This window comes from Aspergillus ibericus, assembly GCF_003184845.1.
Source record: "Aspergillus ibericus CBS 121593 unplaced genomic scaffold BO80scaffold_3, whole genome shotgun sequence".
Classification (NCBI taxonomy): domain Eukaryota; kingdom Fungi; phylum Ascomycota; class Eurotiomycetes; order Eurotiales; family Aspergillaceae; genus Aspergillus; species Aspergillus ibericus.
This window is the reverse complement of record NW_020292101.1, coordinates 999,755-1,013,392: the sequence shown is the minus strand read 5'-3', so window position 1 is coordinate 1,013,392 and position 13,638 is coordinate 999,755. Positions and strand designations below refer to the sequence as shown.

At 54.9% G+C, this 13,638-nt stretch overlaps 8 protein-coding genes across 8 annotated transcripts; 4 read left to right on the top strand and 4 right to left on the bottom strand.

Annotated features, from left to right (window-relative positions):
* Positions 1-189: 189 nt before the first annotated feature.
* BO80DRAFT_441105 (kinase-like protein) lies at positions 190-1,350 on the top strand (the record flags this gene model as incomplete). The annotated part of the gene is made up of 4 exons (XM_025721171.1): positions 190-326; positions 380-552; positions 707-933; positions 1,003-1,350. The coding sequence occupies 4 exons, from the start codon at positions 190-192 to the stop codon at positions 1,348-1,350; spliced, it is 885 nt and encodes a 294-aa protein (XP_025579852.1).
* A 283-nt stretch (positions 1,351-1,633) lies between these two features.
* On the bottom strand, positions 1,634-3,411 carry BO80DRAFT_421549 (uncharacterized protein). Its single transcript, XM_025718631.1, has one exon. The coding sequence runs from the start codon at positions 3,397-3,399 to the stop codon at positions 1,864-1,866; it is 1,536 nt and encodes a 511-aa protein (XP_025579851.1). The 5' UTR covers positions 3,400-3,411; the 3' UTR covers positions 1,634-1,863.
* Positions 3,318-3,589, bottom strand: BO80DRAFT_421548 (uncharacterized protein; the record flags this gene model as incomplete). The annotated part of the gene is made up of 1 exon (XM_025718630.1): positions 3,318-3,589. One exon carries the CDS (start codon positions 3,584-3,586, stop codon positions 3,431-3,433), a length of 156 nt encoding a protein of 51 aa, XP_025579850.1. The 3' UTR covers positions 3,318-3,430.
* A 521-nt stretch (positions 3,590-4,110) lies between these two features.
* Positions 4,111-5,410, top strand: BO80DRAFT_398132 (ADP-ribosylation factor family protein). Its single transcript, XM_025717416.1, has 2 exons — positions 4,111-4,462; positions 4,511-5,410. The coding sequence occupies exons 1-2, from the start codon at positions 4,414-4,416 to the stop codon at positions 5,206-5,208; spliced, it is 747 nt and encodes a 248-aa protein (XP_025579849.1). The 5' UTR covers positions 4,111-4,413; the 3' UTR covers positions 5,209-5,410.
* A 358-nt stretch (positions 5,411-5,768) lies between these two features.
* BO80DRAFT_421544 (uncharacterized protein) lies at positions 5,769-6,603 on the top strand. The gene has a single exon (XM_025718629.1). The coding sequence runs from the start codon at positions 5,895-5,897 to the stop codon at positions 6,447-6,449; it is 555 nt and encodes a 184-aa protein (XP_025579848.1). The 5' UTR covers positions 5,769-5,894; the 3' UTR covers positions 6,450-6,603.
* On the bottom strand, positions 6,539-8,411 carry BO80DRAFT_138491 (phosphatidylinositol N-acetylglucosaminyltransferase subunit A/GPI3). The gene is made up of 5 exons (XM_025713664.1): positions 8,245-8,411; positions 8,166-8,197; positions 8,081-8,115; positions 7,640-8,028; positions 6,539-7,592 (listed from the first exon to the last, which is right to left on the bottom strand). Exons 1-5 carry the CDS (start codon positions 8,259-8,261, stop codon positions 6,629-6,631), a joined length of 1,437 nt encoding a protein of 478 aa, XP_025579847.1. The 5' UTR covers positions 8,262-8,411; the 3' UTR covers positions 6,539-6,628.
* Positions 8,412-8,527: 116 nt separating this feature from the next.
* Positions 8,528-11,292, top strand: BO80DRAFT_421543 (putative ATP-dependent RNA helicase DBP6). The gene has a single exon (XM_025718628.1). The coding sequence runs from the start codon at positions 8,592-8,594 to the stop codon at positions 11,127-11,129; it is 2,538 nt and encodes an 845-aa protein (XP_025579846.1). The 5' UTR covers positions 8,528-8,591; the 3' UTR covers positions 11,130-11,292.
* Positions 11,293-11,471: 179 nt separating this feature from the next.
* On the bottom strand, positions 11,472-13,116 carry BO80DRAFT_441099 (cytochrome P450; the record flags this gene model as incomplete). Its single annotated transcript, XM_025721170.1, has 4 exons — positions 11,472-11,890; positions 11,944-12,466; positions 12,523-12,998; positions 13,044-13,116. 4 exons carry the CDS (start codon positions 13,114-13,116, stop codon positions 11,472-11,474), a joined length of 1,491 nt encoding a protein of 496 aa, XP_025579845.1.
* Between the last annotated feature and the right edge of the window lie 522 nt (positions 13,117-13,638).

Here is a 13,638-nt window from a genome sequence, read left to right as displayed (position 1 = left end):
CATAGATAGAGCAAGATGAATCGAGGACAGACAGACCCAATTAATTGCCCCTCTCCCATAAAGATGGTCGCTGCAGTTGTCCCCGGCATCCGCTGTTTTACTTCCATGCGACCACCGTTCTGGTTGAGAGAGTCGTTTTCCGTGGCCCGAAACTCTTGTCGTCAACGCCTACCTTTGCAGCGATCCCTGATGTCGGCCCTCACCCAGTCGCGCCAGGTGCCTCTCACCCAGGGCACAAGCATCAAGAGCGACTCCGGGCAGACCTACCGCATCGAGGAGCTACTCACCCACGGGGGTAAGACCGCGTTGCATGTCTATCGAGCGAGGTGCGTTCCATGGGTCGAAACCACTCATCCGTTGCGACTGACCTGCTGGCAAGCGCGGAGGGCAAGCAATACGTCGTCAAGAACTTGATTCCAGGCGAATTTGATTATCAATTCGACCTGCAGAAATCGCTCTCTCCTTACCCCAACATCCGAACCGTAACTGATACCGTTCGGGAGACGGAGGTGTTCATTTACCCCTTCCTGCGTGGCGACTTGCTTCGCTTCAGTCAGAAGAATCTATCCCAAGAGACCAGGAGGAGAATCCTCCGAAGCGCACTGCAAGGACTGGTCAATATGCATGCTAATGATATCGTTCATAATGGGAAGCCTGCCTGCTCCTTGGCGGACTGGGAAGGACCGTCAATGCTGACTATCCACAGACATCAAACCCAACAACATCCTCGTCGACTACACGGAACCTGCCACCGAGGGTCAAGAGATCATTGTGAACCAAGTACAGATCTCTGATCTGGATGCCACTGTCATAGTTCCACCAGGACGATGGCTCCGCGGCCCTCTGTGCGGAAACGCCATGTGGCGAAGCGCCGAGAGCTGGGCGCGGTCCCGTCAGAACCAATCATCCGATGTCTTCTCGTTTGCTCTTGTGGTATGTGCAGCCATTCGGTCCTCTTCTCATCGAACCATGTGCTTCTGACCCGCTAATACCCCCGGCTAGATGGTCTACGTAATGGCCAACCGGATGGTCTTGCGCGTTCCCGACGATCAGCTCAATGCGGAAGACGCATGGCGCCATATTCTGCCCCTTCATCTATCGTACTTTGCCAACATCGATGGTTTAGAGCAGTTCCTGGACCATATCGGGGAAGAGAATCCGTACTTTCAACGCATGTTGGAGTTGGTTAGTACATTTGGGCCGGAGAATCCGCTACTACCGGTCAAGGGGTGGACGTTTCTAGAGCCGGAGCTGAGGGATTTGGTGGAGAAGATGACGCCGCTGGATCCAAGGAGAAGGATAACATCGAAGGAGGCGCTGGAACATCCGTGGTTCAAACGGACGGAATAAGTGATGGAAATGTTGTGGAAAGAGCACCTCGAGATTGTCCGGGTACTCTGAGTGATGATGCCTTTGGCTCCCCGTGTCTGGCTATCGTGAGCGATAACCATACTAGTACTGTCAAGCTGGCCGGGATCTATGAATATAATTTCAGTGAACATAAACTCAGTCTTCTGGGGGGGGGGGGGGGTTGTATTCAATGGTTTGGATTAATTGCACCTGTAGGTCGGGCAGGTTAGGCATCATAGGGTACTAGTCATCCTGCCAGTGCTGCGGTAGGTGATCCTGTAAGCTAAACTCCCTCTACTCATCGTTAGATTAGTATACTACTTAATCAAGAAGAAATATCAATGCAATGCATAACAACAAGTTCAGTGATATGTAGATGAGCTTAGACCCCGACCGCAAACTGCGACACTAGAGCACTAAAAAAGGAAGAGAGAATAACCACCCCAAACAGCTATCAGACGCACCACCGAGCATGCGATATATACACATCTATCTCTATCATGTATGCTACAATCACCGAACGTCAAACCATCTCCACAGCCATCGCCACAGGCCATTCGGCATCACTCTCTGCGGCAACGTAGACGCCATGCGGTCGTTATCGACAACACGGGTCTCGCTGGGAGGCGTAATGTCGTGTCCGTCAATCCCGCGCATCACGCCTAACGACGACTGCGGTCGGGAAGTATTGTTCGATCCACTGCGGACGCGTTCTTTACCGGTACGCGCGTCGATCAGTTTCCCCGCGGCCTGGACACAGCTCCCGTATGCGAACCGGATTAAGGAGTCACCGGTGAGGCTGCCGATGATGAATACGTTGGGTGCAACCTCGGTGTCCTCACAGGCTTTGCTGCGCAGGGTCCGCGCGGAGATAATCGGACTTATGTCAGTGGCATCACCAACGACCTCGCTCAGGAGAGACCGGTCGAGGTACTCGAGACTACCCCGTCGGCCGGTAGCGTAGACCATTCCACGCACAGCCCGAGTAAGCGTACTCCCGTCGGGTTGGCGGAATGTGATAATGGCCTGTTTCTCTTGCATCTCGACGCCAACGATTTCGGTGTTGGGAAGTCCTTCGTAAACCTCATCCCAAGACCGAGTCTCCAGGAAAGGTGTCGACGTGGTCCGTCGCATCTTCACCCGCTTCTTGCTGGGATCTGCTGCAACCGCCGCTCGTTTCATCAGGCGGTAGACTCCCGCGTACTCGGGATAGGCTTGGTGGTGGCACCCACGCAGGGGCGACGACCGACCTTCCGGGTCCCATTTGAAAACATGAATGATCTTCTGGTCTTTGGGGGCAGAAATGATGATATCCGCGGCGGAGAACCCGGACCCAATGACCAAGAGCGGAGTCTCCGGAACGGGCTGCAGCGCCGCCATGGGCTGCAACATCGGGCTTGGCTGTAGCACTTGGGTGAAGATCCCGCTGGCCAGGACCAGATGCTTGCAATGGATGTCATGTGAGCGGATATAAAATCCGTTCTCTGTCCGCGATATGCCGGACAGTGTTTCATGGAACCGGAAAACGTCATTGATCTGAACCGCCTCAGGGTAGGTACGGAAGTAGCTGGCCGTCTCTTCCCGACTGGGTCGGGTATACGCAGGGAGATCCTTGCCCGTCACCTTCCGGTAGTGCTCGGCAAACGAGTAGCCAGGCAGAGACAACATCGACGCATAGCTCAGGGTCTGAATGTCCCAGCTGGCCGGCATGAGATTATCAGTCCATTGGCCGCCGGCATGCACGGCATCTCCAAAGACCAAATGGGGCACGGCCTTTTCGGGCACAAACCGCCATTCGACATTAGTGCTGCTTTCAAGCTCATCGACGTCCACACTAGTGCGCACCAGCGTGTCGAGGAGCACATTCACCGGCAAAGCCTGCGTGGAGTAGGAGAGCCTCGAGGCGGCAAAATGATCCGTCAACGCGGACACATCCACATTGATCAGCTCTGGGGAATCTCGGAGCTTCGCATGCAACAGCGGATCTGGATGTGGTGGATTGGCCGAATAGTAAGGAATATGACCATGAAGCAGATACGACAAGATCATGGCCGACGGCCCGTTCCCTGTGGGGGGCTCGTCAGCACGATAACACGGACCAGGGGAAGTGAAAAATCCAGCCTCTCCGATAACAGGCAGATGGCGACATACCGACGATGATGGTGTCAGTCTCCATGGAAGGCATATCTGGTGCCTCCGATCGCCCATCCCCCACGGGGCATGCCGTTTGCGACATGCGATAGAGGCGATAAAGTTCCAATCACAGGATGGCAGAAATACGCAGAGAAGCCACTACCTCCAGCCGCAGGAGAGAGAACCGGAGGGCCATCGAGTGGCCGTTACATTGACGAGGAGGAAGAAAATAAACTTGAAGGCAACCATAGAAAAGAAGGCAAGAGGAGGGGGGGGGGATGCCGATTCCGCGAACGGACAAGGCCTGGGGAATTCGCTGACAAACTCGCCGCTGCTGGCAAGCTTAGCAAGACGATGTAATCGTTACTTAGTCCCTGGGACGTGGGGGCAAATGCCGTGCCAGCCTCCAATGATGGTCGTGGCTCCGTGCCACCGGCGCATCCGGGGTCGTAAAGGGTCTGTTTCAGTGTCTGGCGGGTGATCCAGTCGGCCGAAATGAATTACTTGAATGAATCCATTCCAATTATCAAAATACGAACAGCATCTGCCTTTGTGGCTGGCTTGCTGTCCAGTCTTATCAACTGGTAACTGCATTGATGGGAGATCGACGGTGCATGAATCCCAACTGCGACGTTGCGGGGTCTGCCCATTGCGGAAGGTAGGGCTCAGGGCGAGCAGTCTCACTACCCTATGCCCTACCTTCCCGATCGAGACGCGGCTGACGCGTGGACCCTCGGCGACTATCGCCATCAGCGCCGGCAAGAGACCGGATCGCAGCAGACGACGAAGCCGCAAGTGCAATCCGAGGATCCGGGCTATTCTGCTGCTGCCATGATTCTCTTATCGGATCTGCCGTCCCGCCGGTTCTAATTGGAATTCGAGGCTGCGTCTGCCTCTGCCGGGGAGGACTCCACCCTCCGTCACGCAACCATGTATCATCTGGCCAAGTCGCTGTATATGTACGCTACCAGCAAGGAGGGTGAGTTCCCTCCTCCTATCACCATCCCCCTTCTGCTAATTGTAATAGAATACTCCGTCCTCCTCCTCGGACTCGACAACGCCGGTAAAACCACACTCCTCTCCCAAATCAAAGCCCTCTACCAACCCCGCCCCGATGGCGTCCCCGCCCCCAACCCCGGGAAAACCGTTCCCACGGTCGGCCAGAACGTCGCGACCATCTCCCTCCCGGACATGTACCTGAAGATCTGGGACGTAGGGGGACAAATCTCCATGCGGAACCTCTGGCAGAGTTACTACTCCAGCTGTCACGCCATTATCTTCGTCGTGGACAGTGCCGACGTCGGCCAAGACCCCGACATCACCCGGCTTCCCAGTCGACGTCCCAGCTCGGCCTCCGGGCCATCGGGCACCCATCCTAGCGTCTTTACGGAGGAAATGGTGGGGATTAATGCCCCCGGGAGCGATTTCGGTCGTTTGGATGAATGTCGGCAGGTGTTGGAGTCGGTGTTGCAGAGTGCGGATGTCGCGGGGGTGCCGATTCTGGTGCTGGCGAATAAACAGGATCGGGAGGATTCGGTCGAGGTGGTGCGTATTAAGGAGGGGTTTGTGCGAAAGGTTTTTGAGGGGGAGACCGGGGCGGGCGTTCGGGATAGTCGTGTCTTGCCGGTTAGTGCTCTGATGGGTTCGGGGGTGCAGGAGGCGGTGGAATGGGTGCAGACTAGAGTTAAGTGGAATAAGGAGGGTCGGCCGCCGTTGATGAAGTGATGGTATGACTATAGACTTGCGATGATTGAGTTGCGATGGATTCTCCCGTTTGTTGTTGGGTTGTTTCTGGCGTCATGAGGTTATGTGAATATCGGAAGATACCTGGTCATTGCATTTATTCTATTTCCATCTGATTTCCGTTGCTATGGTGTATGATGTAGATACCATCCAGCCATGTTTAGAAAGATCATAACGAAAACTGTTACTACATAGTAGTGATATTTTGTGTAGTACTGTGTATGGAGCACATATCCGACCCGAGACTGACCCCAACACAGCATCTAGAAACTTCCGACAACCACAACGCATCCATGGAAGCACGCGATCAGAAACCGGGCCGATGGACATTCGAGATGCCAGTGCATGACGTCTTGGGTTGCCCAGCATTGCACCACCGGTCCCTCCATGAAGTCAACGTCGGTCACTTTGACGTCATACCCGTGAAGCCCTAACTGGGTAGCACGTATATAAGTCGGGCCAGTTACTGTCGTTGATTCTTCACAACAGAGTTAGTTAATCTGACAATTTTATAAATCATCTACCTTACAACCAAATTCTTTCGACCACATCACAACCAACACATTCACCATGAGCCACTTCGAGAACGTCGACGCCGTCGCCAACCCCCAGCAGGGCGAGTTCAAGCCCTCCGTCAAGCCGACCGGTCCTCTTGAAGAGGGTGGTGTATGTTTTCTGTCACATCCAGGAATGATGGATGTACTAACAGCATCCAGCACCAAATAGGCAGAAAGGTCGCCCCCGCTGATTTCGTCCCCGAATTCCGCGCTGAGACGCATCCCCCCGGCACGGCGCCCGCCAGCAGCTCCTACCAGCCTAACCCCGTCGGCGAATCCGGTAGCCAGGCCCTGAACCCTAATGTCGAGCGTGCTCATGGCAAGGAGTCGGTGAAGACTTCCGCGGGTGATACTTTGGGGGGCGCTACTTCACAGGACGTGCACACCGGGTTGGGCCATCCCGGTTCGGGCCAGACGAGCAGCGAGCTTCGCCATGACGGACAATCTGGTCGCAAGGGCCAGAGCGCGGGTCTGGAGCAGGTCGGCGCTTCCGGGAGTGACAAGTTTGAGAGGCAAATCCCGGGCCAGCGCGGGCTGGAACGCGACGAGGCTCAGGCTGGTCAGCGCGGAGACAAGGGCGCGTTGGCAGCTGAGGACAGGGACCCCGAGCCCGCCGAGACGGCGGCGGCGGAGTGGAAGTATGAGCCTTCGACTAAGAGGGCATAAGCGGAGCATCACCGGGCTGGACCTTGGTTGGATTCTGAACTGAAGATGCTTATGCTATTTAACGAATCATTGTATTAATAAAACTGCGTCTATCGGTATGGGTATCGTGTGTATACATAGCGAATCAAATTGCAATGAAGATGGCCGTGATCGAGCATGCGAATGTAGACGCCGTTGGATCATGACGCAAGTCCTAGACGGTCGCCTTTATCTGGATTCCCCAGTCGTTTGTTCTCCTGGTGAATTTTCTTAGGCCAGCTGCGTGCTATATCAATGTTCGCCCGCGGGAACCACATCTCTAAGAAGACGTAAAGCAAAAAGTCAATCACCACGCAGAGGCAAAATAACTTGCCCGCCCACACGCCACACCCATAGTACCGTTTCAGACGGTCAATGAGTGCAAAGCTTCGCACGCGGTCGCGGCCGGCCTCCCAGCCCTGTCCCGGGTAGTAGCCGTAGAATTCCTCCGGGCTAATGTCACCGGAGATGCCCTTGTAGACACGTTCCGTACGGTGGGCCACATCCGTCCAGGAATACATCATCTTCACCTGGTCATGGAAGCGATCCGTCCGCACTTTGTTCGAACGCAATGCCGCGATGGCTTTGCCAGTGGCAAGCACAATGTCGTCCTCTTCAGGCTTGGCAAAGGTCGTCATGTGCTGAGGAAGCACTTCGGGGATACCTCCCACGCGAGTGCACACCACGTACAGACCACAGCTCGCCGCTTCTACCAAAACCGTTCCGAACGCTTCAGTCAAGCTAGGGTGTAGATAAATGTGACCTCGAACCATCACATCGCGGACTTCTTCATGCCGGACAGAACCAAGCATTTCCACCTTATCCTGAAGCACATTTCTTTCCAACATTTGCTCGAGATCAATGGCTTTGGGCCCGGACCCGGCAATGATGAACCGAACGTTCGGGTGGGACGCAAGGATCCGAGGAATGGCGGCGATGAGCAGATCCGTTCCTTTGTTATAGAATAGACGGGAGATGACAACGATCGTGATGATATCGTTGGGTGCTATGGGTCTCGGCATAGGTCGCGGCTCGGGGGGTCGGAAGTTCTCTGCCACCACCGCATTCGGGATGACCGAGACCATCAACGGGTCTAAGGAGGCTCGAAGCACCGTGTTTTCTTTGCTACTCACAATCAGCCTAATCCGATATATGTCCAGTAAGTGACCTACCATGTATGACTGACACAAATAACATGGTCCACGTCGCTCAGAATGAATTTGAGCAACTTATTGGTGAGGATGGACGCCGCGTCAGCAAATCCAAATAGCGAATGGTCGGTGAATACCGTCCGAAGGCCCATGGTGCGAGCATGAAGGATAGCCTCGTGACAGAAGCTGCTCAAACTTGCATGCCCATGCACGATCTGGATTTGCTCACGAATGACGATGTTTCGGAATATAGGGAAGAACGAGAAGACCGTCGGCATTGTCGATTCCCGGTAAATCACGAAGAATGGTACATGGTACACCTTGAGCCCATTTGTGAGGTACCGAACACCAGTGCGACCTTTGTAGGCATGTGTGATGATGATGACTTTATGACCGCGATCGATAAGCTTCTATAGTTCGATGAGATGCTGAAATTGGAGGAGAGAGGTTCGGCAATCTTACGGTCGACAATTGGTAGATGTGACTTTCAATTCCGCCTACAAATATCAGCAATGACGGGGAGATACCATTGTAGCATAAGACCAACCTGGCTGGGGAAAGAAAAAGTCACTGACCATACTGTGGACTGATTAGTTTGTATCATCCCGACCGCAACAGACACTCACGCAATGTTATATGGCATGATGACGGTCAGTTATCTCTAATCTAGCCAAATGACACCTTATCAAATTGCCATGAGATAGTCACGTCCAGCTTGTCCATGTCGGACCAGTTCAGCATCAACTCAGGGAGGCTGTCAGGGGTGCAGTTGGCGTCGATCGAGATGCGGCGCTGGACGCGATGAACCCCGGATTGGTCCAGACCCGGGCGGCAAGACGGGCGGTGGGGTTCTGCCGAGCAAAGATTCCCCGCTGGAAAAAGAAATATTCGGAGCTGTTCTGGCAACACCGACTGTTCAGCAGTCACGCCTCCCTTATCGACTCCGCGCTGGCCCTGCGCTCACCCTGCGATCATGGCCGGTGGTCACTCCGCACAGAATGACGCTACTCGGATAAGCTCAGGAACCCCGTCGAGTGCTAAGAAATCCCACAAGAGAAAGAGAGACATCGATGGCTCCGCCGTCGCTCAGTCGACACCCACACCGACCAAGAAATCCAAGAAGAATCAGCGTTCTCCGTCCAGATCTACGACACCCGACGAACGCCGGAAGAAGAGAAGCAGTGCTGTTCAGGAGACATCGCCCCAAAAAGAGAGTGCTGTCTCGCCGGTCGGCAGCAAGACGGCTCGTCCAGACAAAGACGACAACCTCACTAAGAAGAAGAAGAAATCGAAGGATGGGAAACGACGAACCGCAACGGTTAGCGACACGGCTGAAGATGATGTCGATATGAAGGACGTGGCCTATGATGCGGACGACACTGACGTTAAAGAAAAGGGGGTCAAAAACTCGAAGAAAAGCAGGAAAAGTCCGGAACCCGCATCGGCCGATGACGACGCCAAACCCGTCAAGAATAAATTTGCCGGCATTTTGTCCAAGTTCGAAAAGTCCAAGAAGTCACGGGAACTGGAAAAGGCAAGGGAGAGCGAGAAAGATGCAGAGGTCACGGGGCCTACGACAGCAGAGCCAGTTGTAGCGCAGGGTCTGGAGCCGCTACCACAGCCAGAAGCCGCCCCGGAGCAGGATGAAAAGCCAACATACTCCTCGCTGCCGCAGTGGCTGGCCAATCCTCTGCGCGCATCGGCCCAGGACCGAAGCAAATTCGCTGATCTGGGAATCGACTCCAACCTCCTCCGAGTTCTGGGTAGCAATGGCTATAAGGAAGCATTCGCTGTGCAGTCAACGGTCATTCCGCTACTCTTGCAGGGTCCCAAGAACCATCCGGGAGACCTCTGCATTTCCGCCGCCACGGGTTCGGGCAAAACGTTGTCCTACGTTCTACCGCTGGTTACGGCGTTAGAAGCGCTCCCTGCTCCTCGTTTACGAGGCCTCATCGTGGTGCCTACTCGAGAGCTGGTGAAACAGGCCCGAGAGGCTTGTGAGCTCTGTGCCGCTGGATCTGGGCTCCGCGTGGCATCCGCGGTGGGAAACGTGGCGATCAAAGACGAGCAGCGTTCGTTGATGCGGGTTGATCAGGTCTACGGCCCGGCGACGTTCAAGCTCCGCCAGAACGTGAAGTTGACCGGAGACGATTGGACCAACTTTAGTCTGCAGGACTACATCTCCGACGCCGGGGATCTAAGCGAGTCTTTGCCTGGCTACGTTCACCGGTCGGAGCCTAATGTTGACATTCTCATCTGCACGCCCGGCCGTCTGGTCGATCATCTTCGCTACACCAAGGGGTTTACGCTGAAGAATCTTGAATGGCTTGTCATTGATGAGGCGGATCGACTGCTGAACGAGAGTTTCCAGGAATGGGTCGACGTCGTGATGGGCTCTTTGGACGCACGAAAGACCCCCGAGGCCTTTGGCTTTACCGGAAACTTTCTGTCTGGGCTCGGCCTGCCGATCCAGAGCAAGGAACCGAGAAAGGTGATTCTGAGTGCCACCATGACCCGAGATGTGACGAAACTGAATACGCTGCGCCTCGCCAACCCCAAGCTGGTCGTTATTGGATCGGATGCTGCAGTCGATGAGGACGAGAGCGGTGTGGTTGCGCCCTCGGACGAACAGTTCACTCTGCCGCCTACCTTGAAGGAGCACATCCTCTCGGTTGGAGACGGGTCACAGAAGCCACTTTATCTCCTACGTCTTTTGCTGTCACAGATCAAGGTTGAGGCCAAGAGCGTCAAACCTTCTGTCTCTTATTCGGAAGAATCAAGCTCCGAGTCAGATTCCGATGACACTTCGGACTCAAGCTCTGACGAGTCGGACTCAGAGTCAGAGTCAGACTCGGATTCTGAATCGGATACCAGTTCGGACTCTGACGACTCCGATGATACGTCCGAGGACGAGTCCAGCGACGAGTCGGAATCTGACAGCGACTCGGAGCCGGAGGACGAGAAACCACAAAGCCCCGCACAGACAACAGTCCTGGTCTTTACTAAATCGTCTGAATCTGCCTCACGACTGGCTCGCCTGCTGGCACTGGTGGAACCCTCGCTGGCGGACCGCATAGGCACGATCATCAAGTCCAACAAGTCGTCTGCCTCGCGTAAGACACTCACGGCGTACCGCCGAGGCAAGGTCTCCGTTATCATTGCTACCGACCGTGCGTCGCGCGGTCTGGACCTACGGTCGTTGACGCATGTTGTCAACTATGATGTGCCCGCCAGTATTACCACGTACGTGCACCGGGTTGGTCGCACCGCTCGGGCTGGCCAGGAAGGATCCGCGTGGACGCTAGTGGCACACCGGGAGGGCAAGTGGTTCGCGAGCCAGATCGCTAAGGGAGTGGATGGGAAGATCACTCGGTCTACCAAGGTAGGCAAGGTACAAATCAAATTGGATAACATGAAGGAGGTCAAGGCGCGATATGCATCCGCATTGGACGCATTGGAGAAGGAGGTGAAGACGGGTGGGACGAAGTCCAAGTCCAAGACCAAGTCCTAATGACGGTGCATCAGCCATTTGATTCCGGGTAGGCGTTAGTTATCAGACGAGTGTATATAGTTAACCCGGATCACAAAAGTCCAGCTGACCTTTGTCCTGGCTGAATAACAAAATGCCCGCCAGACCAAGTCTATAGAGCCATGAAGTATAGACATCTTTTGTGCAGGGGTGCCCGGAGCGGCCTAGCGTGGTCAGGTGCATTCCTCGATCCCTTCACTTCACTTCCAATGTTCTTGAACCCATAAATTTTCATACCCATCTATTTGTCCTCTATCCTGGAAAGATATGGTACACTATGTCTATCACCCGATACTGCCAGACCACAATGATCTATAGTCAGGTCTACGCAGCAAAACACCCCACCTGCGCGCCGTACCGACTCGACAGCGTGATGGTCAGATCCTCTTCATACGGTCTGGTGTCTCTCGACTCAAGCCGTTCGAATCTCTGCGCCAGCCGAACGGTCGTGTAGGCCACTTGTGTCAGTGCAAATTGCTGTCCGATGCATTTCCGCGGCCCACCTCCGAATGGCAGATACATCCACCCTGGCCGCAGATTCTCCCATCGTTCAGGCTTGTATTCCGCCGCATCGGGGCCATAGAGGTCCTGCCGTCGGTGGAGCGTGTATACATCAAATGTGACGTTCATGCCTTTAGACACGAAAATAGGGGACTGCCCATCCGGGCCACCACCGGTCGGAAGCACGGTGTCGTTGACGGCCTTGCGGACGTTACGGGGGATAATCGGGTAGAGGCGGAGCGCTGGCCAATTTGTTAGTATGAATGTCTTCGGGGAAGACAGGCAGAACACGCACTCTCGTTAATCACCCAAGACACATATTTCAAATCGCGCAGTTCGCGGAATGATGGCTGTCTGCCCTCCAGGCTGGAGACATTCTCCCGCACCTTGGCCCAGACGTCTGGTCGGCGGGCGAGGATGTGGAATTGAATCGACAGCAGACCGGCAGTGGTGTCTCGACCGGCAAGGAGGACATTGAGTAGCTGGTCAGTGATCTCGGTCTCATTGCTGGTAAGCTCGACCAGTTGGGTTAGAAAACAGTCCGGAGGTTGGACCTTCTTTTCGCCGGGCCTGTTATGGGCCTGGACGGCTTCCTGCACGATTCGGTGCACATAGGCCCTGGATCCAGCGACAGCTCGCTGAAACTCGCGTTTGAAACTGGGCTGCAGGTGAATAAGCGACCCCAGTCGTGCGCGAGTGATCACGCCGTCCTGGGCCTTGTGGTAGTCGTGAGAGAATTGGGTTGCAACTGGGGACCGTTCGGTCTGAAGAGTCCCGACCGTCTGGCCAAAAAGAAAGTCCGTGGCAGAGTCAATAGTCTGCCTGTCAGTCAGCAACGCTATTGCTGCAAGGGGAATTCTCAGGAAAAACTAACCATGCGGAAGAAAAGGTCCTGCAGATTCACCGTTTTGCCATCTGCAGGGATCCAGGTGAGTAATTGGCCGACATGCCGTTCGAAGATGTCTAGATCCGCGATGTTATCGCGGGTGAAGCTCGGACGGAGCAGGCCACGCGACTTTTCCCACTGCTTCCCATCGGCCGCAAAGATGCCGTGACCGAGCAACGGCTGGAAGGCCGTCACCCTACGCTTCCCGATGGAAAAGTCTTTGGCGTTGGTGGCCAGAATGGCCTGCAGATTCTTGGGGTCGGCGGTATGCAGCACCTCATTTCGCAGGGTACGCGATTCGAATGTGTATCCCATCTCAAGAAAGCGGGACTGCATATAGGTCAGCAGACGGTGCTCGCGCACAGCCCTGACCGTCTTGCGGAGAGAGTCGAGCCCCAGCACAGGGTCCAGATGTTTCTCCTGTGGGGTTGGGAGGCAGCCATGGCGGCGCGATTGAGTGCGGTCTGGTCCAGGTCAGATTGGTTTCGCTGCAAGGGGAACGGACTTACTGTGTAACCGCGTGGAGATTTTTTTGATGACCAGCACCAGGACTAACAGCGCACTAACGAGAGGGAAAAGCATTTTGTCCGGTGTCAGAACAAAGCGTGGAAAATGGAGCCGGAGAACATGCGCCAGTCGGGCACATTTGAATGGTCTTCGGCCCTTTCAATGGACGTACAGGGGCTCGCCAGCCCTTCGGCTTGGTCGGAGTAATTCTCGCCGTGCAGTAAGACCGCGCCTGGGAATCTAATGATATATTGTCTCTGGAGAGCTGAAAACAAGGCTCGGCGGCGCAAAACCCAGGCAGGACGCGACCAGGCCAAAGCTAAAGGCTTCGTGAAAAGACGGCCGACGTAATGAGGGTGTTGATCAGTTGTGACAGCCCATGGAGCCGCTTGGAGGCACTTTACTCCGAGGTAGTTGGAAGCTATTTCCGGGCGACGGAAGATCAGACATGTCGGACGCCGTCGTGGAAAACACTGATTGGCGGCATCCCTTGCTCACAATTTAAGTTGCATACGAGGTTCATTACTTGACAGATCTGACAGCTTATCGCAGAACCACACATCGCATTCAATAGTCCGTCCCACTGCGGTGGAAACT